This window comes from Giraffa tippelskirchi, chromosome 14 (assembly GCF_054371585.1).
Source record: "Giraffa tippelskirchi isolate mGirTip1 chromosome 14, T2T-mGirTip1v1.2.pri, whole genome shotgun sequence".
NCBI lineage: Eukaryota > Metazoa > Chordata > Mammalia > Artiodactyla > Giraffidae > Giraffa > Giraffa tippelskirchi.
In genome coordinates, this window is record NC_137288.1 from 67,753,098 (window position 1) to 67,774,694 (window position 21,597).

Here is a 21,597-nt window from a genome sequence, read left to right on the forward strand (position 1 = left end):
AAAAGATCTGCAGGAAAAATCTGTTTTCACCTTTGAAGTGCAGACGCTTTTTGTATTTTATTCCATGCTCTTTCTGTATTTATTTTGGTGTAAAAAAAAAAATCTTTCCCCTGTTCTTCTGGTAAAATTGGTACCCCAGGAAGATGCCTTAATCTTGTGCTTTAAGTCCTCCCGGCACCTATGACACCCCTCATGGAGGGCACAGATAGCTCAGTTAGCAAAGCAGGAAGGGGGGCCTCTCAGGAGGACTCCTCGCCCACCCTCTGAGCTGGCTCTCAGCCTCCGCTTCTGCTCCCCTGCTGTCACTCCTGCATTCACGCTTGGCATGTCTGAGGGTCACAGACTTGGCAGTTTCTTCAACCCAGACACCCGCCCCTAAGTCTTAGAGGACACCCTGTTGCAGGCCTTGGACCCACAGAACCCCACTTCCCAGCACCAGTGGAGGGGGCGCATGTCTGACACCACCTCCCCAGAATTCAGTATTCTAGGGGACAGTGTTGGCTCAGGGCACTCTGGCCAGACCTCCTCCCCACAACATCTGTATCTAGATAAATCTGGGCAAAGAGAACACCACGGGCAGCTGGAGAGATGAAAAGTGGGGTGGGGGTGGGGAGAGGATTACGCAGAGTGACAAAACTACCACTTACAAACTGGGATGTTGCTGGGAAAGGGGTGGCAGGAAAGACCGTGTGAGCAGGGAGTCGGCCCCAGCGCCTGTGCCGCGTGTCTTCCCGGGGGCACCAGGGCGTTCAGTCCCGGGGGGAAGAGCTGGCACCTTCCACAAACACTGGTCCAGCCAGGAGCAGACCCACCTCTCCAGAGAAAAGTAAACCCAGCTCTTTGGGCCCTTGGGAGAAACCAACTATTGGCAGATTTTGCAAAAACATTTGCTCAAATCATTGATGCCTTAGAATAATCGTTTCCCTTCCCCGCTACTCCAGGAGTGGCATTCTGGACTTTTCCTGATGGTTTCAGCCAGGAATTTCTAAAAATCGATGGTCTCCAAAGTTTTTTGATCATTCATCTCCATTTGCAAAAGTTTTAGCTACACTCAATATACTTGTATCTAAAAACTTATAAATTATATATAACTCTACTTATATATTTGCACATCATAAGGTATATACAAAAAATTAGGCATTTTTGAAGGAGTTGAAAATTAAACATAAATAAAAGATTTAATGTTTCTTTCTCTGTGCTATGCTTAGTCGCTCAGTCATGTCCAACTCTCTGGGTCCATGAACCGTAGCCCGCCAGGCTCCACTGTCCAAGGATCTTTCCAGGCAAGAATACTGGAGTGGGTTGCCATTTCCTGCTCCAGGATGTCTTCCCAACCCAGAGATTTCGAACCCACGTCTATTGTGTCTCCTGCATTGGAGTGGGTTTAAAGAAGAAATTAACATCCAGTGTCTCCAGGCTAATGGTGAAGGGAAAGCTATGGAATCTGACAGGAGAGTTGCCCCTGGTCAGCTGCTAGCAATGGTTTTTTATCCTCAGTGTGCATCAGAGTCATCCGAGGCACTTTAAAACCTACAGACAGCTGGGAGCTACTGCCAAGATCCTAATGCAGTTGGTTTGGGATGGGTCTTGAGCATTGGTATTAAGTTGCTCAGGTGACTTAAATGTGCAGGTCAAGTTGAGAAACACTGCCTTAAATAAAGTGACTTCAACAGTAGAGGCTAGATTGCAGAGAACAAAAAAGGAGAGGTTTTTTCAGTAGAGAAACTAGCAGTCTTAACATCAGACAAGGATATTTAGCCTCAGTCTCCACTGCCTCGCTGGGGATTTAACCTCCTTGTTTCTTATCTATGAAATCAAGATAGAAATACTTGCTGTGCCCAGCTCACAGTTTCCTTGGGAGGTGAAGTCGGGATAATAGATGTGAGAGTACTTTGAAAACAGATTGAAGGGCTATAAAAATGTAAGATTTATACGGTTGTCAGTTTTTTCCCCAAAGATGGCCCTAAAGATAGTGATTATCAACTGTAGAGACCTACGAGGAACCAGCATCCTTATCCACACTGAGCTCACAAAGGGAGCATCCTTTGATAAGTTCTCACAGCCACTGTCTAAAGGTCTAATGCTGTCTGCAGCCCTCACTTTTTCACAGCTAGCCTTACACCAGATCTATAATAGATGCAGTTTCCACAGTCTTACAAATCCTACCTAACATTGCTAACTACACAGCCATCCCACACGAAACTAAAGAGTTGAAGGATATTGCTGTGAAGATGGGCTGCCGTCTATGGGGTTGCACAGAGTCGGACACGACTAAAGCAACTTAGCAGCAGCAGCCACAGCAGCTGTGAAGACTAAAGAGTAAGTTTAATGTTACAAGGTCCCCATTTAGTCGTCAATCCTAATTGTCATAGAGAATGAGGAAGGCAGAGGACAGCTGTCTGAGAGTGCAGACGATGCTGCAGGGTCAGAAAAGCTTCATTTGCCTAGCGGATGGGGAGAGGTTGTCCAAAATCTAAGCCCAAACCAGGAGAATTCAGTAACCACCTTTGTAGTCATACCCGGATATGCCTACAAATATGTCATGCCAGGTCTCCAAGGAATGGAGCAACACTCTCAATCTCCCGCACTCTGATTCCCTTGAGGTAGCACTTGCCCCCAGGTGAGCAGTGGTTATCTGTTTATGGTGACTAAGGTCCAATCAGGAGGCTTTCTTTAACCCTAGATGATCACAGATGCAAAAGAACAGTATCACAACATGTGCTTTACTCACTTTTGTTGGAGATTTTCCTTTGGGAAAAATACAAGAAATAAAATTCTTTGTCAGGGACATAGCATACACAATGGTTAAGTTTCTTTTTTTTTCCTACTGAGCAGCTTGAACTCAGAGCAAGAATGAAAGCCCTACATGGGAGTGAAGTCAGGTGTCAGATAACTGGTGTAAGCATCAGAGATATCCTGGGGAAGATCGGTTACCTACCTCTCACCTCTGAGCCCACCCTGGCTCCTTCCACTCCGGTTGCTGTTGGGGGGAGGTGGTAATCACATTCTCCATCTGCTGGCAAGTCCTCGGACGGTCTCCACTCAACTTGTTCTACCTGCAAAAAGGCCAACATCAAAACTGCCCTCCCCCAGCACATTCGAGTCAGTTCTAATGAGGTGGATGAACCTAGAGCCTATTATACAGAGTGAAGTAAGTCAGGAAGAGAAAAACAACTATTGTATATTAACTCATATACATGGAATCTAGAAAGGTGGTACTGACGGACTCATCTGCAGGGCAGCCACGGAGACTCAGACATAGAGAACAGACTTCTGGACACAGTCGGGGAAGGAGAGGGTGGGACAGATTGAGAGTGTAGTATGGAAACATATGCATTACCATATATAAAATAGCCAGTGGGAGTTTGCTCAGATTGGTGCTCTGGGACAACCTAGGGGGCAGGACAGGGCGGGAGGTGGGAGTGAGGTTCAAGAGGAAGGGAACATACATGTACCTGTGGCTGATTGATGTTGAGGTATGGCAGAAACCAAAACAGTATTGCAAAGCAGTTATCCTCCAACTAAAAATCAACAGATTAAACAAAAAAAAATTGCCCTCCTTCAAACAGAAGTACAGACACCCAAAGCCAGACACTCCCTTAGTGTACACTACCTCCAACCAGACTCATGTAAAAGTACAGAGTAAAATAGAATTTTGAAATAGAGACATGAAGGATTCTTCCCAAGTTTACATCAGTCATCTCCTCCATTGAGAAACCACTTTCCTCACATTCAGACATCCATGTAAAAAGCTGACCATGAGGAGAAAGGGATACAGAAGCCGAGGTGGAGACCACATCCTTGGCTCCTTTTTAAATGAGAAACGTTCATTTTGAGGAAGCATCTTTCATGCCCCAGTGTACAGTCCCTAACCTTCTGGCATGGAAGGCAATCAGATTTGGTGAAAAGGGGAATAACTATGCAGGCACTCAGTCCTATATTAAAATCCCATTAAAAAAAAAAAAGCCACTGCGAATTTGGCCAAGTTGTTTAATCCCCCTTAGTCTCTTTCCCCTTATTCATGGCAAGGAATAACACACGGCCATGTAGCATTATTGTGACCATGACACGGAGCACGGAGGTCCATAGCGTGACATGGCGTGGCTCAGTCTCCCCACGGCTCTGTCGAGACTGAGTTTTTCAATGTCGGGAAGTCTGGTGACCTCTTATTCTTGGGACTTCCCTGTGAGTACGAGAAATCTCAGCTAGAGGCACGTGCTTCTAATCGGGAGACAGGCGGTGGGGAGGGGATTCTTAGCAGTCCTTCCTTCCACAGGTCCTACCATTTCATCAATCAATCAGCATGTGGTAGTGCATTGTTTTAAATTACATGGAAATTTTATCATTTTTTGTTATAATAATATACAAACAGAAGGGTTTCCCCCTGCTCTGAAAGGTACGTTGTTGACCATTACAGTTTCAGAAGCACAAGGGACAAAAAGTGTCCCCAAACTCAAAATGAAGGCTAAAACTAGATTTCTTTTTTAAAAACACCTCCCTGTTCATCCCTAGGAAATGTTACTGCAGCTGCTCTCACTGTGGGTGATTTCCTGTTCCCAGAGCCAGTGCCATAAAGAGACACAATTGACATAAGAAGAGCTTAAAGCTTAACTGTATGATTGTTTTTCAAGTAGCTTCTCCAAGTATAATACCTCAGCTTCAAGAAAAAAATAATCGCTGCAAATATTTGAAACATCGTCGAAATTCTATGCAAGGACCCGGGAGATTAACACAATTGAACGTATTCCACACACAATTCCACACCATTTCCTAGGGATTGGACCGCAAAAAGCCTTAAAACAGCTTTCCAAACATATTTTGTGTATTCACTGAAGAGAAGGCTATTTGAAGTTCTTGTATTCCTCTCGCATAGAGATGCCTCACTGAGCTTTCAGAGAAGTCTGTGGGTGCAAAATGAGGAATTCCTCAGCTTCTAGAAAATGTAATCCTTTCAAACATCTGACATGTTAAAATTTTATGCAAAAAATGTCTTTTGTAAAAGACATAGCTAAAAACCTTGAAACATATATCACTCCAAACTGGCCTTGACATTTATGTTGTAAAAATTAACACACAGTCAGATGCCCATGAACACAGAGTGCCTCTGGGTGGCAATAGTGGCTGTCTCTGGGGAGATCAGGGTAGGAGGGCATTTCACCCCTCCTCTGCTTTGTATTCTGTATTTAATTAAACCCGTTCTCTTCAATAAACAAGCCAACTCACCCATCTCATTCAAGATGAAGGATCCGTCTCTACAGTCAGTACTGGAGACTGACCTTCTCCCTAACCTGGACCTCAGTCATGCTCTACGTCAGAGAAGCTCTTTGCCTTCTTTGCACGCTGGGCATGTGCTGGGTGCTGCGGTGGCATGAAGTAGACAGTGAAAATAAGACGCTGTCTCCGGAGTGTCCCCACACGTTGGCTGAGCACCAGCCCCCTGCCTATGCCTTTCCTAGTCTCCTCCCAGGCACAGCAGGCTACTGCTTTTCATGGGTATCACTATGGTCTTTTCCTTGTTGCCACGCATTCCCCACCCTTGTGATTAAATGGTTTTTCTTTTCTTTAAAAAAAAAAGCAAAATGTATTCGCTTGTGTTGGCCGCGTTGGGCCCCAGCCTCAGCACACTGATATTCATGGTGCACAGGCTTCTCTCCAGCTGTGGCTCTCAGGCTCAGATGCTCCCTGCCATGTGGGAACCCACTTCCCCATTCAGGGATCAAACCTGTGTCCCCTGCATTGCAAGGGAGATTCTCAACTGCTGGACCCCCAAGGAAGTCCCTAAATGGCTTTTTAAAAGAGGCTAATATGCATTCTCTTCCTCGGTAACCCTGAGACACAGAGCCCAATGGAGCAGGTTCAGACTCCTCTTCCTTTTGGCCCTGAAGTATCAGTGGAAGACATTGAAGCCACTTGCTTCATGATTTTGGCAAGTTACTTAACCTCTTTGAGCCCCTTGCTCATTCTTGAAATGGTGGCAGTCATTATGCCATCAGGACTTCTCCCCAGTGGCTCAGCGGTAAAGAATCCACCGGCAGTGCAGGAGACACAGGAGAAGCACGTTCAATCCCTGGGTGGGGAAGATCCCCTGAAGGAGGAAATGGCAACCCACTCCAGTATTCTTGCCTGAAAAGTCCCATGGACAGAGGAGCCTGGTGGGCTACCATCAAAAGGGTCACAAAGAGTTGGACACGACTGAGTGACTAAGCATGCACACACACATTACACCATCAGAGGGATGGAATGGAGATCGATGAGATTAGTTAGTAATCTAATTATGTAATCATAGCAAAATGCCGAGTATAATACCCACCACATAGCAGGTGTGCAATAAAAGTGAGATGACATCACCATCATTTTCATCTTCAATGGTAGCAGCATGAACTGATTCTCACTGTCGAATGATTATGCTTTCAAACTTCCCAGGCCTGCACACACTTCCAGCTCTCTGTCTCTAGACCTGCTTTAAAGGCTGGGCTTTAAAGTCAAAGAGGCTTCACCTTGAGCAAATCCGTAACATCGGTTTCTTCAGCGATAAAGTAAAGGGAATTATGCTTTCCTTACCCAATCAAGGAAAGATTACGGATGATGTATTAAAAAGTACCTGGCACTTAAAAAGTGCTCTCGACACATTGGCTGTTTTTCCTTTACTCCAAGGGGCCTTAGCCGTTCGCTGGCCCCGACATGCCCTTCTCTCCTGCGCCTCTATGTCTTTGTTCAGCCTGGTCGCCCCTGACTGCCCTGCCTCTGTGACCATCTCCATTTCTGGAAACTTCCACGTATCTTTCTAGATTCCATTCCGGTTGAGAGCTTTTGTGAAGCTTTCTTTGACCACAATGGCTTTTCCTACCTCTGAACTCATAAAGTATTTATCTTCTGTGGGGAATTAGGAGGTAGAAATCCAGAGGGATTCCGAGAGCTTTCCTCTGTGGCCAGTGTTAGACCCACTAGGAACAAAGGAGTCAGGCGACAGGGTACAGAACAAACTCCTTCACATGCAGCTTGGGGACCGTCTGCTGGGGAACGGCTCCTTGAGAGTTTCCCAGTGGCTTGTCATCTGGAGAAGTGACCTGTCCTTCCAAAAGTCAGCTCTGTGATGTCTTACTCAATGGTGTCTCATAACGAAAAATGGTCCACTTTTCTCTTTCATGAATTAAGGCACAAAAGAGGCTGGCAGGTCCCTGGATGCATCAGCTGGTCTCCACGTGAGCAGCCGCTGTTTCCCTCTCTCCGTGGGTCTGACTCCAGCTGCTCCTACACCCACTCAGTTCAAATCAGACTGAGCCCTTCCTCTGTGCAGACTGTGGACAGTTCTGAGCGGCACTGCTGAAGATCCAGTGTCACCAGGAGCCTCCAAGGGCTCGTCTTTGTGGCACTAAGCTCACGCTCTTGCTGTTCCCCAAGCTCACCGTGATCCTCCCTGCCTCCTGTCTTCACCCTTCCTAGGGAATCCTCAAGTTCTTTGCCTAGTGAATCCCACTCACACTTTAAAACTCAGCTCAGAGGTCGCCCTCTGTGAAGAACCCCACCACCAGCCTCTCCAGACAGGCCTCATCGCCCAGTTCTCTCCTCAACCCTTCGTTGTGGAGCTGCTCACACAGCACAGACAGGAGGTCTCCTCTCTCTCCCCTCGCAAGACCACAAGCGTCATGAGCTTGAGAATGATGGTGTGATGCCCGCGTCTGCCCACTGGGGTATACGACAACCAGCACACCCTGTTTAGTGAACTGATGAAAGAAAACACAAATATATAAAGGAACAAGGGAGTTTCTAAGCAAAGACACCACCCCTCCCAGATTTCCCATCCAAGTGATGCCTATAACTTACTCTTGGTAGGCATGCGTTGGTGAGGAGCTACACAGGGCAACAGAACTGTGTCTGAAAAAAGTGGTGTTGTTCTGTGTGTGTGCCCAGTTGTGTCCAGCTGTCTGTGACCCCACGTACTGTAGCCCACCAGGCTCCTCCATCCATGGAATTTTCCAGATAAGAATACTGGAGTGGGTTGCCATTTTCTAATCCAGGGGATCTTCCCTACCCAAGGATCGAACCTGCATCTCTCACGTTTCCTGCATTGGCAGGAAATTCTTTACCACTGTGCCACCTGAAAAAGTGGGGAAATACTAGTATCCAAAATAATAACTCCCATAGGAAATATTAAGTCAAAGAAGTCTTGATATGTATATATATTCATCATATATATGAATATATATATAGTCATTATATATATATATATATCTTGTATTCGTCCTCCTGAACTCCTGTAGAGGTCAGATTTCCAATGAAATCTGAAAAGAGATATTTTGTAAAAGTACCTGATTTTTATTTTACTAAGTGGCTATAATCCCAGGCCTGAAAAATATCAGATTCTGTAAACTCAGTTGCTCTTTGATGAAGCATTCCCAAGATTTTTCACTCTGGTAATTACTGAGCAATCCATTTTTGCCTTTAGGCCTGGCATAGGATTCCTGCATGCCTATTTATTTTCTAGCTGATTTGGTTCCTTTACATCATGTGACTTTCAGTAATCCATATGCAATATGGGAATTATCCTAGCAGGACTTTCTTCAGAAGGTTCACAGAGGTGTGCTAAGCATAAGCAATACATCAATTTTCAAATCCAAGCAGAATGAGTCCATATCATATGTCCCAGGAAAACTTGTAATGCTGTAAGAGAACCAAAGAGCTTCTTTGCCATTTTCTGTAGGAAAATGCCTCATCAAGTACATCTTTTTCTATGCATTCTACAGTGTGATATTTATGGGGTCACAGAAAGACACTAAAAAAGTACCCAGGCTGTTTTAGCTCATATTTATTAACTGTTTAATACAAGCCAGGAGCTGTGCCAAGGCCTTTACCTGCCTTGTTTAATTTTTTCTCAGATCCTGGGGGGTGGGGGAGTGGGGCGGGTCTTTATTTCAGTTCTGTAGATAAGGAGCTAGAAGCACAGAAACTGACAACTTCTCCAAGGTCACAGAGTCAGCATTTGAGGGCCAGTCTGCTGACTCCAGAGCCTGGAGCTGTAACCCGTGTCCTCTGGACTCCATGGCAGGCCCCTCCACCTCCTGTTCAAGAAGAGTTTTTTCCAACATGTGTCATTCCCAGGCAGCTCTCATAAGGTCTTATTCTTTTGGGCATTTTACACTATACTCATATGATCTCTTTTTATAAAATTGTATTTATTCAAAAAATATGGTTCAAATATTCATCATGCACAGACCTGTAAGCCCTCTCTGTAACTTTTACATGGGAAAAAGTCCCATGGGGGGAAAATTGTGCCCTCTTGACCTACATTTTTAGATTTTGATATAAAATGTCTTGAGTGGGTACAAATTACTGTCTTTTCCATTGGAAACAGATAGTTGCATTCTGTGCACTGCTGTCCACACCAGACATGTGTTTCACAGGGAGCTTATTAGGTCCTCAAACACTCCCTAAACATCTAGACCGCACGCAGGGACAATGTGGAAATAAGGGTTTCCCAGGCGGTTCAGCGGTAAAGAATCCATCTGCCAATACAGGAGATGCAGGAGACACGGGTTCGTTGAGGTTCCTAGATCGGGAAGATCCCCTGGAGTAGGAAATGGCAACCTGCTCCAGTATTCTTGCCTGGAAAATTCCATGGACAGAGAAGTCTGGTGGGCTACAGTCCAGGTGGTTGCAAAGAGTCAGATAAAACTTGTTGACTAAGGGGAAGTGTGCACGCACTCACACACACACACACACACACACACACGCGCGCGCAGAGAAACAGGGCAGAAGAAGACACGGCCCTGGCTCTGCAGGACCTTAGATCCCAGAAGTTCACCACTTTGAGGAATTCGCAGCCCGCAGACAGGCAGTGCATAGTATCAGGTTCACCAAAGCCCATAAAATCAGAAGTTCAAGACAGAAAGAAATCATAGTCACCTTGGAAAACAGCAACTTGTTTTACTGGAAAAGGCTCTTGAAGGCCAATTTCTCCCCTCGGCTTCTGACCTTAGCGCTTACTGACCATTATTGGAAGGACCAGTTAGTCAGTCAGTCAGTTCAGTTGCTCAGTAGTGTCCGACTCTTTGCAACCCCATGGACTGTAGCATGCCAGGCCTCTCTGTCCATCACCAACTCTCAGAGCTTGCTCAAACTCATGTCCATCACGTTGGTGATGCCATCCAACCATCTCATCCTCTGTTGTCCCCTTCTCCTCCTGCATTCAATCTTTCCCAGCATCAGGGTCTTTTCCAATAAGTCAGTTCTTTGCATCAGGTGGCCAAAGTATTGGAGCTTCAGCTCCAGGATCAGTCCTTTCAATGAATACCCAGGACTGATCTCCTTTAGGATGGACTGGTTGGATCTCCTTACAGTCCAGGGGACTCTCAAGTCTTCTCCAACACCACAGTTCAAAAGCATCAATTCTTCATCACTCAGCTTTCTTTATGGTCCAACTCTCACATCCATACATGACTACTGGGAAAAATCATAGTTTTGGTTAGACAGACCTCTGTCAGCAAAAAGGACCAGGCCAAGAGTAAAGATAGAGAGAAGAAGCTACAGCTAAGGTGGACAGAGCCAAAGAAACATGTGAGTTGCCTTCTTAGCATCCAACGGCATGACTGAAAATGAATTAACTTTTGTTTCCAATGGACATTAAACGAGGTAACATGTGAATATGCTAAAACAAACTGAAAGTTAAGCAACACAAAGCGTTACCTGGTAAGCTTTCCCTCCACCCTTGGAGGCAGCCTCTCTGCCTTGGCTCCTGGGCTCCTCCAAAGAGCTGTGGGCATTCATAATGGATGGAGGTTTATTATACTCCAGCTTCTGGTCTGGGGCTTCCCCCATGGCTCAGAGGGTAAAGAATCTGCCTGCAATGCAGGAGACACAGGAGACATAGGTTTAATCCCTGGGTTCAGAAGATCCCCTGGAGAAGGAAATAGGAACCCACTCCAGTATTCTTGCCTGGGAAATCCCATGGACAGAAGAGCCTGGTGGGCTACAGTCCATGGAGTCTCAAAGAGTCAGACACAACTTAGCAAGTAAGCACACGCGCAGCTTCTGGTTCAAGCTAAGCTAAGCTTCAGGGCAAAGTTGAGCTGCCCTTCCTGAAGGCCAGGCCACAGGGAGGAGTCAGAAAAGTGCGAAATGGAAAGTTAAATCAGAACGACCTGCTGCAATCCTGGTCAACTCTGGGGCGTGCCTGTCATCCACTTGCAGGGTGCTGGGAACCAGACACTGGGAGGAAAGAGGGGGGGAGTCCAGCCCTCCACCCTCACAGCTCACCTTACAACTCTGCTAGGTACGGCCCATCTTCTAGAGAGAAGTAAAGGATGCGCTGAGCAACCCAAGTGGTTAGGGGAGAGATTATGGAAAATGCCAAGAAGGTTTGAAATGCTCAGGAGGCCCAGTGGCTCTCAGGGCTTCCTTGTGGGGTGCCAGGGCAGGTGCTGATCGGTGGGACTGGGCTCAGTGGTGAGAAGAGAAGCTTTTTAATGTCTGCTCCCAAAACCACTCTCCCAGCATCTCAGAAACACCCAGCTGGTGTGCGTCCTCCAGGACAGCCCACCCAGTTATTTATCTCTGTATTCCATGATATACTTATAAAGCAATGAACTGTCCACGGAACTAAGTTCGGGCGTCTGTCCGGCCACAGGCATCGCCCTCGCCGGCACCCTCCGCGAGGAAGGCCCAGTGGATGCGGGATGCAGCCTTCCTAGCCTCAATTCGCCTCCCTCTGCCACCTTCCCTTCACCCCTCCCTTTCCAGCCCCTCCCCCGGTTATTTGGGAGATTAGAGTTCATTAATTAAATCCTGTGCTTAGATCGAACTGTAACATTATTCCAATCACATTTGTCTTGCAGGCGGCAGAGGAGATGGCAGCCTCGCTGGAAACGCGCGGGGGAGCCTGAGCCGGCGGCCTGAGACGCACGGCGCGCCGCTGCAGCGCCGCGGCGCCGCGCAGACCCTCCGTCTCCCTGCTCAGCCTAGCGGGCCCGTTCGCCCCTGCCTCCTGTGCCCGGCTTCTCTCTGGGGCTCCTGCCTGCCCCTACCCCCGGGCCCCTGCGCGGCTCCCCTGCCCGGTCCCCCTCCCCCCGGCACATACGCTGACACGCGCGCGCGAACACACACACTCACACACACACACTGACACGCCAGCGAGCTGCTGGCCGCTCAATGGACCGATTTCCCCGCTTTTCCTGATCCCAAGCCGGCCCGGGATGAGAAATTGCAAAATGGCCCGGGTCGCCAGTGTGCTGGGGCTGGTCATGCTCAGCGTCGCCCTGCTGATTTTATCGCTCATCAGCTACGTGTCCCTGAAAAAGGAGAGCATCTTCACCACTCCCAAGTACGCCAACCCGGGGGCGCCCCGAATGTACATGCTCCACGCGGGATTCCGGTGAGTGCGGGGCCTCTGGGCGCCCTCCGGTTATCTGGTTTATGGGGGTGGGAGGTCGGGGGGTAGGGGGAGGGACAGAGTTTTGCCTTCTCCGAGACACTTTGGGCAAGATAACTGCGTGGTCCTTCCATGCCTCGCTCTGATTCTTAACACCACTGCCACCCACCTCCTGCTTTTTTTTAAAATTTTAATCCAGACGTCGTCCTCATCAAAGTGATTGCATTCTCATATTCTTCTTTGGCATCCCTTCCCCCATTTCAAAAATGGGGGGGTGGGGTGGGGAGGGTGGTTTAAGGAGAATGATGGTGGATGGAGAGGCCTTGTGTGTATCTGGGAGTGGGCATGGAGAGATGGACATGCGTGGCGGTGAGCGCCTACCCCGCGCGCGGACCGGGGCGAGTTAATGGCGCAGGCGCCGGACTCCTCTGGCGCGCTCTCCTGCTTCCCTCCCCCCACCCATGAGCCATCAAACCAGGCGCGGGTCTGTTCTCTTGCAGCCCCTGGGGTCCTCGACCTCGATCCTTACCCTCCGCCCTGCCATCGCCCCCCCTCCACCCCCCCCAAGTCTTTCCGGGATTTCTGCAACCCCCCCACCCCCGCCCTCTGCGGGAAGCGAGCCGCTTAAGGGCTGCCTCCCCTCGCCCCGGGTCCAAGTCACCGCCGGGCGCGAGGCTGGACCAAGAAGGCAGGCGCCGGGCGAAGCTTGGCGGAGCTCGTGGAGACCCTTTGCCCCAACTGTGACCGGCCCCCGACCCCGAGCTCTGCCAACTGAGCCTCCAGAGGGGCGGGTGGCGAATTCGAACTGCACCCTGTGGTCTCAGCCAGACCCGAGGTGCGAAACCCAGGGAAGGAGTGGAGCGGGCGTCCGGAGGGCCCCCGGTCAGGGGACAGGGGCTGAAATCAGACCGAGGCTCGGGAAGGAAGAGGTTAAGGAAGGAGCCACTCCCCAACCCACCCCCCACCAAGCCTTCCCCAGGGTCTGACGGGTTCATCTGCCCTTTTCTCCAAAAATCAATCGGGCCGCGGCGCGGGGGCGGCGCGGGCCCGGCCCGCCTGGGCGCGGCCGCTGTCCGCGGTGCTGACTCCCCGGCCCTCCCGCCCGGGCGCGGCCGCTGTCCGCGGTGCTGACTCTCGGGTTCCCCACCTTGGCGCGGCCGCTTCTGGCCGAGCGCCGGGCTCCCGGCTCTGCTCTCGGCGAGACGGCCATTTTATGGTCTCCCCCTCACCCGGAGGGATGGACAATGGAGACGGGCTTCCCCAGTTTCCCCTCTTCCCCCCGAGTGTGTGTGGGGAGCAGAAGGTGGCCCAGACGAGCAGGGGGCTCTGGAGCGGGATGTCACCGAGTGCCGCACCAACCGCCCCCCCCACCCATCCCCGCCCCGCTGCCATCCGGCCGGACCTTAATGGCTACCTTGGCTTCCCCGAGCTGAGCCCAGCACGTTTGTCTGTGTACTCATGCTCCTCTCCAGGTCACAATTTGCGCTGAAGCTTCTAGATTCGTCATTGGTGCCCTTTCCGCATTCTGTGACTCATGAACTCCAAGCCAGACCTAAGTGGACATTTAATCGGACAGCGTTTTTACATCAAAGGTAGGATAGGAGATCCAGGAGGTGTCCTGAATTCTGGGGCTCAAAACCAAAACAAAACGAAATAATAACAGAACAACAGAAATCCACTCCCCCAACCCTAGGTGTATCTGCATTGCCTTCTTGGCCTGACTGCACAAAGGCTGATTAGTAACACTTTTCTGTTTATGGAGTGCCCCCTCATAAAAGGAAAACATCAATAAGGCCAATTTGAAAAGAATGGGAAAAAAAGAGATTTCCAGTATTCTCCTTAACTTGAGCTTAACTGAGCACCACGATTCATAGTTAACATGTCTGGCTAATACTGCCAAAGCTATTTATTAAAAAAAAAAAAGTTAACGGCAAAAAGACCACCCAATGCATTTTCATTGCCCCTCACTGGAAAAAAAAGAAAAAAAAAAGTAAAAAAGTATTGTCTCACTGAAATACGGAAGACACTACAATTCATCCCCAACAAATTACTAGTGAAAAATCTCAGCCCAAATATATGCAGATGTCAAAGTATGGTTTTGGTTTTTAACCTGATTGTTCTCGTTAAACTTTTATAGCTTTTAATATATTGTAAAAGCTACCCAAAATTACTCTTAGTTGTCTTACAGCAGCTTCATTTATATATGGAGTTTGTGTGTGTGTGTTTCCTTTCTTTTCTTTTTTTCTTTTTTGAGGAGGGGGAAGAAGGGTGACATTTATTCGAATGTATGTATTTTCCTCAATAATTTCCGGTCTACTCTTAGCAATCCCAGATAAGTCATTACTGCTTCCTTCTTGGGATAATTACGCTGCTAAGTGGAATGTGAGCTATCTCGTGTAATCATTAGGGGTATGAATACTTATTCTACAAAAGTTGATTTTACCACTCTATTTAGGGTGTTGTGTTTTGGTCATAGAATTTCTAGTTATCACACTCTTTTAATCTAATGATGGAATTAAAACAAATTCAGTAGCTATCTATGGTACATGAAAATGTTTACTTGAAAAGCTGGCATAGAGTCATATGATTATGATTAAAAATTTTAAAACACTGTTTAATTAGAAATTAGTCCATGATAATAATTGATTAATTCTAAAACTCTGAAGTGTTTTTTTAACTTTTGTGGTTTTAATCCAACTTAATTTTCTAGGCAGCCCAGAAAATTGTCATGGGCCAAATATATTATATATTTCCCAAAACATATTTCTGTCTCAGTAAAATGTTCTCCCCACACTCAGCCATGTGATCCAAATAACCAATTAGAACAATATTTCCTTCTCAAAACTTCCCTTCTTTCAATCCATTTATTAGGTAATCTTTAATTAATTTGCCCAGTGTCACTTTAAACTTTTACCTTTGTAACAGTTTGCAGTGAACACTATTAGTAACTTTGGAAGTTTTGGTTTAAAGCCTTCAGTGTATGTTGCTCTGCATTTTGACAAATTGAAGTAATTTTTAAAAAAGTAAGATTCCAGGTAAAGTGATAGTATGCAAAGCATTTAGTTTCATTCCTGCTATTTTTCTTAGGCAAAAGACAGAGGAAGTTCAATGTGATTTCTTAGACCTGAAGACCCTAGTAGCAGAGTAACACAGGACGGATCTCTCTTAAGTATTTTAAACAGCAGAGACTTTAAGAGGAGACGGTTCATTACACTTAATGCTCAACATGAAAGCAACCAGAAATTAGTGCTAAGTATCACCCTTGCCTGTTTATCCTCTGAATTCTTAGAATGTACACATGGTTTCAGGATTTACAATAGCTTCTTTTTCTAAAGAATTAGGTTTCTCTAACTTAATTGGGTTTCTATATAATCAAGTAGGGAAAGATTCCTTTTTCATTATTCAAAGGACAATAATGAGATTATCATCTCATTTCTATTAAATATTCAACTACTCCCACTGCTATTACCATTTTCATATTTTAATACTAGATAGTACCATACTGACTCATATCTATTTGACTCTTATTTGGACACCAGTGATATTTGATATTCCTTGTACACTATAGTCCAATAGCAAACAAGTAGTCCCTAGTTGCAAACTCTAAGTCACCAATGTTTGTGCATTAATGTGAGCTCTTTGGGGTCTGTGTAAATTGTCTCCCTGTATCTTCTGACACAGTTTGGCCCATGCCTCCCCCTTGATCAAATATAGTTTTCGGGTAGTGCAGAAACCCAAAGAATCAGCAACTGAAAACCATAAATCACAACATTTACAAGCCTTAGCGGATTACACGCAGAATCGGAGAGACTAGGGCATATCTGTGATCCTGAAGCAGATCTCCCCTCAGTCATTATGAATGTATAATCTGTCTTGGGTTCAGTGTGCCTACAGTTCTTGCCTGAATGAAACAGTGTAAGACCTAAGATGGAAAATCAGTTCTTTTGAATGGGATACATTTAATGAATCTCTTTTTATTTTAGGCAAGAAATTCTTCAGCATGTCGATGTAATAAAAAATTTTTCTTTGACCAAGAATAGTGTTCGGATTGGACAACTGATGCACTATGACTATTCCAGCCATAAATATGTTTTCTCTATTAGCAATAACTTCCGATCACTGCTTCCAGAGGTGTCTCCCATTGTGAATAAGCGTTATAACATTTGCGCTGTGGTTGGAAATAGCGGGATCCTGACAGGGAGCCGGTGTGGACCACAGATAGATAAGTCAGATTTTGTTTTCCGTTGCAATTTCGCCCCTACGGAGGCTTTCCAAAGAGATGTTGGAAGGAAAACCAACCTTACCACCTTCAACCCCAGCATCCTGGAAAAATATTACAACAACCTTTTGACCATTCAGGACCGTAACAACTTTTTTCTCAGTTTGAAAAAGCTTGATGGGGCCATTCTTTGGATCCCTGCCTTTTTCTTCCACACGTCGGCCACTGTTACCAGGACATTAGTTGACTTTTTTGTTGAACACAGAGGTCAGTTAAAGCTCCAGTTGGCTTGGCCTGGAAATATAATGCAACATGTCAACAGGTGTGTATGTTTTATTGCCTTTAACTCACACCCTACCAGATGGCAAATCAATATCGTAATCTCTTGGGGGTGGGAGCTAGCTATCTGATTAGTTAGTTGTTGTGGTTAGCATAGTACCTTAGAGCACACTCTGACATTCTGTAATGAATGAATGGATCGTTCTAGGTAAGAAGTTCAATCTCCTACCCCAGCTGGTAACCAAGTGTCAAATGGAGGGACTGGTGTTTCATCAATTGCCTCTCTACCCTCTGTCCCCTTCCTTGGTGGTAAGCCTAATAAGCAGTCATGGAAATCACCACAAATCAATAATATTCTCTGAATGGACAGCTATGTCCCAATAATGCCAACGACTAAAGTAGACAAATCAAGTGGTTTTCTTAAAGATGCAATTGACTTTAAATCTTCCTTTTTATTTGATGAGTGTTTTTTTTTTTTAAGATGGCCAAGATTAGAAAACCACCTAGACAAGTCAAAATTGTATAATCAGCTTTTATCATTGGAGATTTGAGTGCCAAAACATGTGAAAAGTATTTTAGCAGCTTGTTGTTATCCCCTGTAATTTGAAAGACAGATTAAGCAGGATGCAGTATTTTCATCTAGTCTGATGCATCTTAATTCTGGCTATACCTCAGAATCACTTGGAGAGATTTAAAAAAATACTCTTGTCTGGGCTCTGCTTCAAGAGATCCTAACGTGATTTGTCTGGTGGGGAAGGAGAGCGGCTCAGGCACTTGGTATGTCTTAATAACTCCCCAGATGATTCTAATGAGCAGCCAGAATTGGGAGCAGGCATCTAAGGGCTTCCCTGGTGGCTCAGATGGTAAAGAATCCACCTGCAATGCAAGAGACCTGCATTTGATCCCTGGGTTGAGAAGATCCCCTGGAGAAGGGCCTGGCAACCCACTCCAGGATTCTTGCCTGGAAAATTCCATGTACAGAGGAGCCTGGTGAGCTGCAGCACATGGGGTCTCAAAGAGTCAGACACGACTGAGCACACACACACACACATTTATAAAATGCAGGGAATTTTATAAAGCAAGATTAATTGCAGAATTTTTTTCTATAAATTATCTGAGGAAATTGCCTCAGCTCTAATGTCTCCTATTCGAGTAGCCCCAGTGGCCTCACATACTCTCCAGGTGTTACTGCAAGTTAGAGTGGGTTCTGGGAGGTCCTGGTGGACGGATTCTAACATTTTTGTCACATCGCAGATGGGTACATGGTGGTATATCCTGTAGTCCTCTAACATCTTCCAGATTTAAGATCTTGTAGTTGGCCTCTCATGTAAGGAGGAATGCTCATGTAATCAACTAGTATGTATCTAACAGGCAGGGTGATGCCAACATTTATAGTCCACGCTGGAACTTTTTCTTGGAAAGAAAAAGGGCACTATTAAGAATTACAGCAAAGACAACAGACAAAAGCTGGGGCTATTTCAGTTTTCCAGGATGTATGGTTACCTTTTTAAGAGGTAATATAACCCAGCTTCTAAGTTTAAAGATATATCAACTGAGGTACAAAGAACCAGGTATTTACTGAACATCTCTGCCCAAATGGGCAGAACCAGAATTAGAAGCCAGGCTTCCTGCCAACCTGCCCTGTGGTCTTTCTGACTTCGTCATTGTGCTCCCCTCTCGCTCCATTTAAGCACAGCTGTACCGAAAGAATCATCAGAAGTCATTCTAACTCCTTAGGTAAGAATATGAAAACAAAGACTGAACTTGTGAATTTCACCTGGAAGGGGAATGTCCATGTGAAGCCTTCCGGTAGTGAAGAAGGGACTAACTGCATGTGATAGAACCTTCTGGAAGCGGCCTGCGTGGCCCTCCTGGCCCCCAGCCTCTCGGGAGGCCCGTGGAGTAGCCAGAATGACCCACTTGGGCTTGGACCAAACACAGTGGTTCAACGAAACCTTGGAGGAAGTACCGTCTGTGGAAATCTGACTCATGAACAGTTTGAGTGTGCTTGCACAGCCAGTCCTAAGTGCACAGGCACACGCATGCGCACACATACACACTCCTCCATGCCACAGCAGTCTCAGATATTTGGCAGTTTAGGTAGCAACGCTTCAAATTACTATCTAAATGTGGAAGTCACGACAACCATTATTTAGCATTTTTTAAAAAATTGAGAAAGTGTGTAAATACTTTTCTGAGGTTCTGGCACATCAAAGAAGGGCTTGGAAGCCCTTAGTTAAGACACAGGAACAGGGAATGGGGTTTTCACAAAAGGGTAGAAAAAAAATAAGGCCCCACAATCTTTTCAAACCCACGAAGAAAGATTTAATCTCTGAGTTTGGGTAGGGAAGTAACAGAGGAGGGCCCCTTAGATGCGCCCTTTACGTGTGAGAGCCGTGGGCATTCTCATCGGTGGGCTTTTACGGCATCACCAGGGGGTCAGAGACACCACTCTTTAGGACAGCCGAGAGCAGGGCCGCCTCAGTATTTCTTGCCTGGAAACGTCCATGGACAGAGGAGCCTGGCGTGCTGCAGTCCATGGGGCCACAGAGTCAGAACAACTAAGCGACTAAGCAGACGCCCAGAGCAGGGACGGCTTCAAATGTGGGACTTCCACGGCAACAGACGAGCCCGCGCTCAGAAGGGCCGACACTTGGTTTAATCCTCTGCTTTGCCCTCTTGAAATTCTCAACTATTTTTTTAAAAAGGGCCCGGATTTTCATTTGGCACTGGATCTCACAAAGTAGATGACCCTGCCCTGAGGGGTTTTTTTTGTGGTCTTAAAGATAGATTCACAGTAGTACTGGTTAAGTTACTTGGATCAATTCACTCCCCCAAACTGGTCACAGTGACTCACCTGACGGAAACCTTCCACACTGGCCTCTGAATCCACCTGTACTTATTATCCCACAGGTACTGGAAGAACAAGCACTTGTCACCCAAACGGCTGAGCACAGGGATTCTCATGTACACCCTGGCGTCAGCGGTCTGTGAAGAGATCCACTTGTATGGATTCTGGCCTTTTGGATTTGACCCCAACACAAGGGAAGATCTTCCGTACCATTACTATGACAAAAAAGGAACCAAATTTACCACCAAGTGGCAGGAGTCCCACCAGCTGCCTGCCGAGTTTCAGCTGTTGTACCGAATGCATGGGGAAGGGCTCACCAAGCTGACCCTCTCACACTGTGCCTGAGAACTCCGAGCGGGCAGTGCCGAACGGCTGGTTCAAAAGTGCCCTGACTCACACCGAGTAGCCCGTCAGAATAGACCCCTAGAGAATCTCTCATAAGGACTGTCTGCCCCTTAAGAGCAAAGGGGTCTTCTCTCCCCCTCTCCCTGCTCTTTTAAGGGTCTTAGCAAGACAGATGCTTTGAAGCCTCTCTATCTAAACTTTATTGATAAAGGGACTGTTGCATTGGGGACTCTGCTGCTAAAGAAATGGTTTGAAGTATTTTCACGTTTGTATTTTAATAATAAACTGCCTCCTTTTTTTTTTTTTTCCTAGTGAGGATTAGAACTGTAGTGTCTACAGCTTTGCTCAGATAGAGTCCTCACAAGCAGAGGCCTCTGGGCAGAGGTTTGGGCAGGATTTCAGTTTTTCCTGGGTGGGATCAGACTCTTTGAAATGAAAACATAAAAAACTGGTTTGCGAATATCATCTCTCTCTTCCTTTCTCTTCCCCCACTGCCCCTCCCACGCTCTCCCTTCCACCTCCTACAACCACTTTCCTGGCCCCACCACCATGGAGTTAGATATTTTTCTAGGAGTCATGTTGAAATAGCTTTGCTTGTATGTCTTGCAACTGTAATTGATACGTTCAAGGCTCTGGGTAACTGATGTTTCATGACAAACCGAGCGAGTCATGATGGAGCCCCTTGCGATTCCTTTTATAAGAAATGCCCCTCGGGAAGTCCTCACTGGTCCGTGCAGCCATCCTGCAGCAGAGCAGCTCCTCTCTGCTGGGAGGCACTTGACCCAGGGCATCTTTGACCATCACTAAGAAAGCCTCTGGCGCGGCTGGCATCTCATCTCATGACCTGAGTGCTATTATGGCAAATCATCCTGATGCCACACCTTCAAGGGCGTTCCAGCCTGGGCTCAGTGCCTCCCACAGTCCCAACCCAAGCACTGGACTGGGAATTCCCTCAGAACGTAGAGGAGGGGAGTCAGCTTGAGTCTGGTACTTACAGAAGAACAAGAAGGAAGGAGAATACTTAGAAGCTGTTATGGATCCCATAGCCCTTGAAGTGTTGTAACCACGGTCAGGGTCTCTGAGAACCAGCAGGGTCAAAGCAGAAGAGGTGCTCTGAGGCTGGCCAGGCCCCTGTGAGTGGCGCTGAGGTGAGGTCATCTGAGCATCACCGCGTCCATCAGCACCGCTCCAGAACTCCACGGCGATGGTAGACATCAGATATTCCCTCTTTCTGCTGAAATTGGCTCTGCAAATCTAGCATTTCAAAAGGAAAAGCCACTGTTTTGTGGCAAGACTGGTACTAAACGAACCCTTGGAACTGGAGATGCATGGGCCTGCTGCAAGGGGTTCACCAGCCATTCCCCTTTCAGCCTTAGGAGTAGAAATCATGTCACTCCTGTCCCCAGCTTTTCACTGAGCAGCACTTTGTTCTTCCAGTTCAGCCCAAAGTCTGGCCAAGTCTATGTTAAATTTTAATAAGAGTTTCTTTCTTCTCTCCAAATGCCAGTCAAGCACATTTATAATACATTTGGGTGGGGT

At 46.8% G+C, this 21,597-nt stretch overlaps 1 protein-coding gene and 1 long non-coding RNA gene across 2 annotated transcripts in view; one reads left to right on the forward strand and one right to left on the reverse strand.

Moving 5' to 3' along the window:
• Positions 1–1,575: 1,575 nt before the first annotated feature.
• LOC145534562 (uncharacterized) overlaps positions 1,576–21,597 on the reverse strand; it is a 69,537-nt gene continuing 49,515 nt past the window's right edge. The window contains exons 5-7 of the long non-coding RNA XR_014074746.1: positions 16,709–16,877; positions 13,779–13,916; positions 1,576–3,056 (exon numbers count right to left, since the gene is read on the reverse strand). This is a non-coding gene — a long non-coding RNA (uncharacterized LOC145534562). The remainder of the gene's footprint in view (positions 3,057–13,778; positions 13,917–16,708; positions 16,878–21,597) is intronic.
• On the forward strand, positions 12,085–20,518 carry ST8SIA3 (ST8 alpha-N-acetyl-neuraminide alpha-2,8-sialyltransferase 3). Its single transcript, XM_081562330.1, has 4 exons — positions 12,085–12,367; positions 13,837–13,956; positions 16,348–16,905; positions 19,776–20,518. Exons 1-4 carry the CDS (start codon positions 12,189–12,191, stop codon positions 20,056–20,058), a joined length of 1,140 nt encoding a protein of 379 aa, XP_081418456.1. The 5' UTR covers positions 12,085–12,188; the 3' UTR covers positions 20,059–20,518.

Coding starts and splice junctions, on each gene's coding strand:
- ST8SIA3 (XM_081562330.1), top strand. CDS start 12,189: ATGAGAAATTGCAAAATGGCCCGGGTCGCCAGTGTGCTGGGGCTGGTC. Junction 13,957..16,347: donor ACAGCGTTTTTACATCAAAG/GTAGGATAGGAG, acceptor TTTTTATTTTAG/GCAAGAAATTCTTCAGCATG. Junction 16,906..19,775: donor ATAATGCAACATGTCAACAG/GTGTGTATGTTT, acceptor ATTATCCCACAG/GTACTGGAAGAACAAGCACT.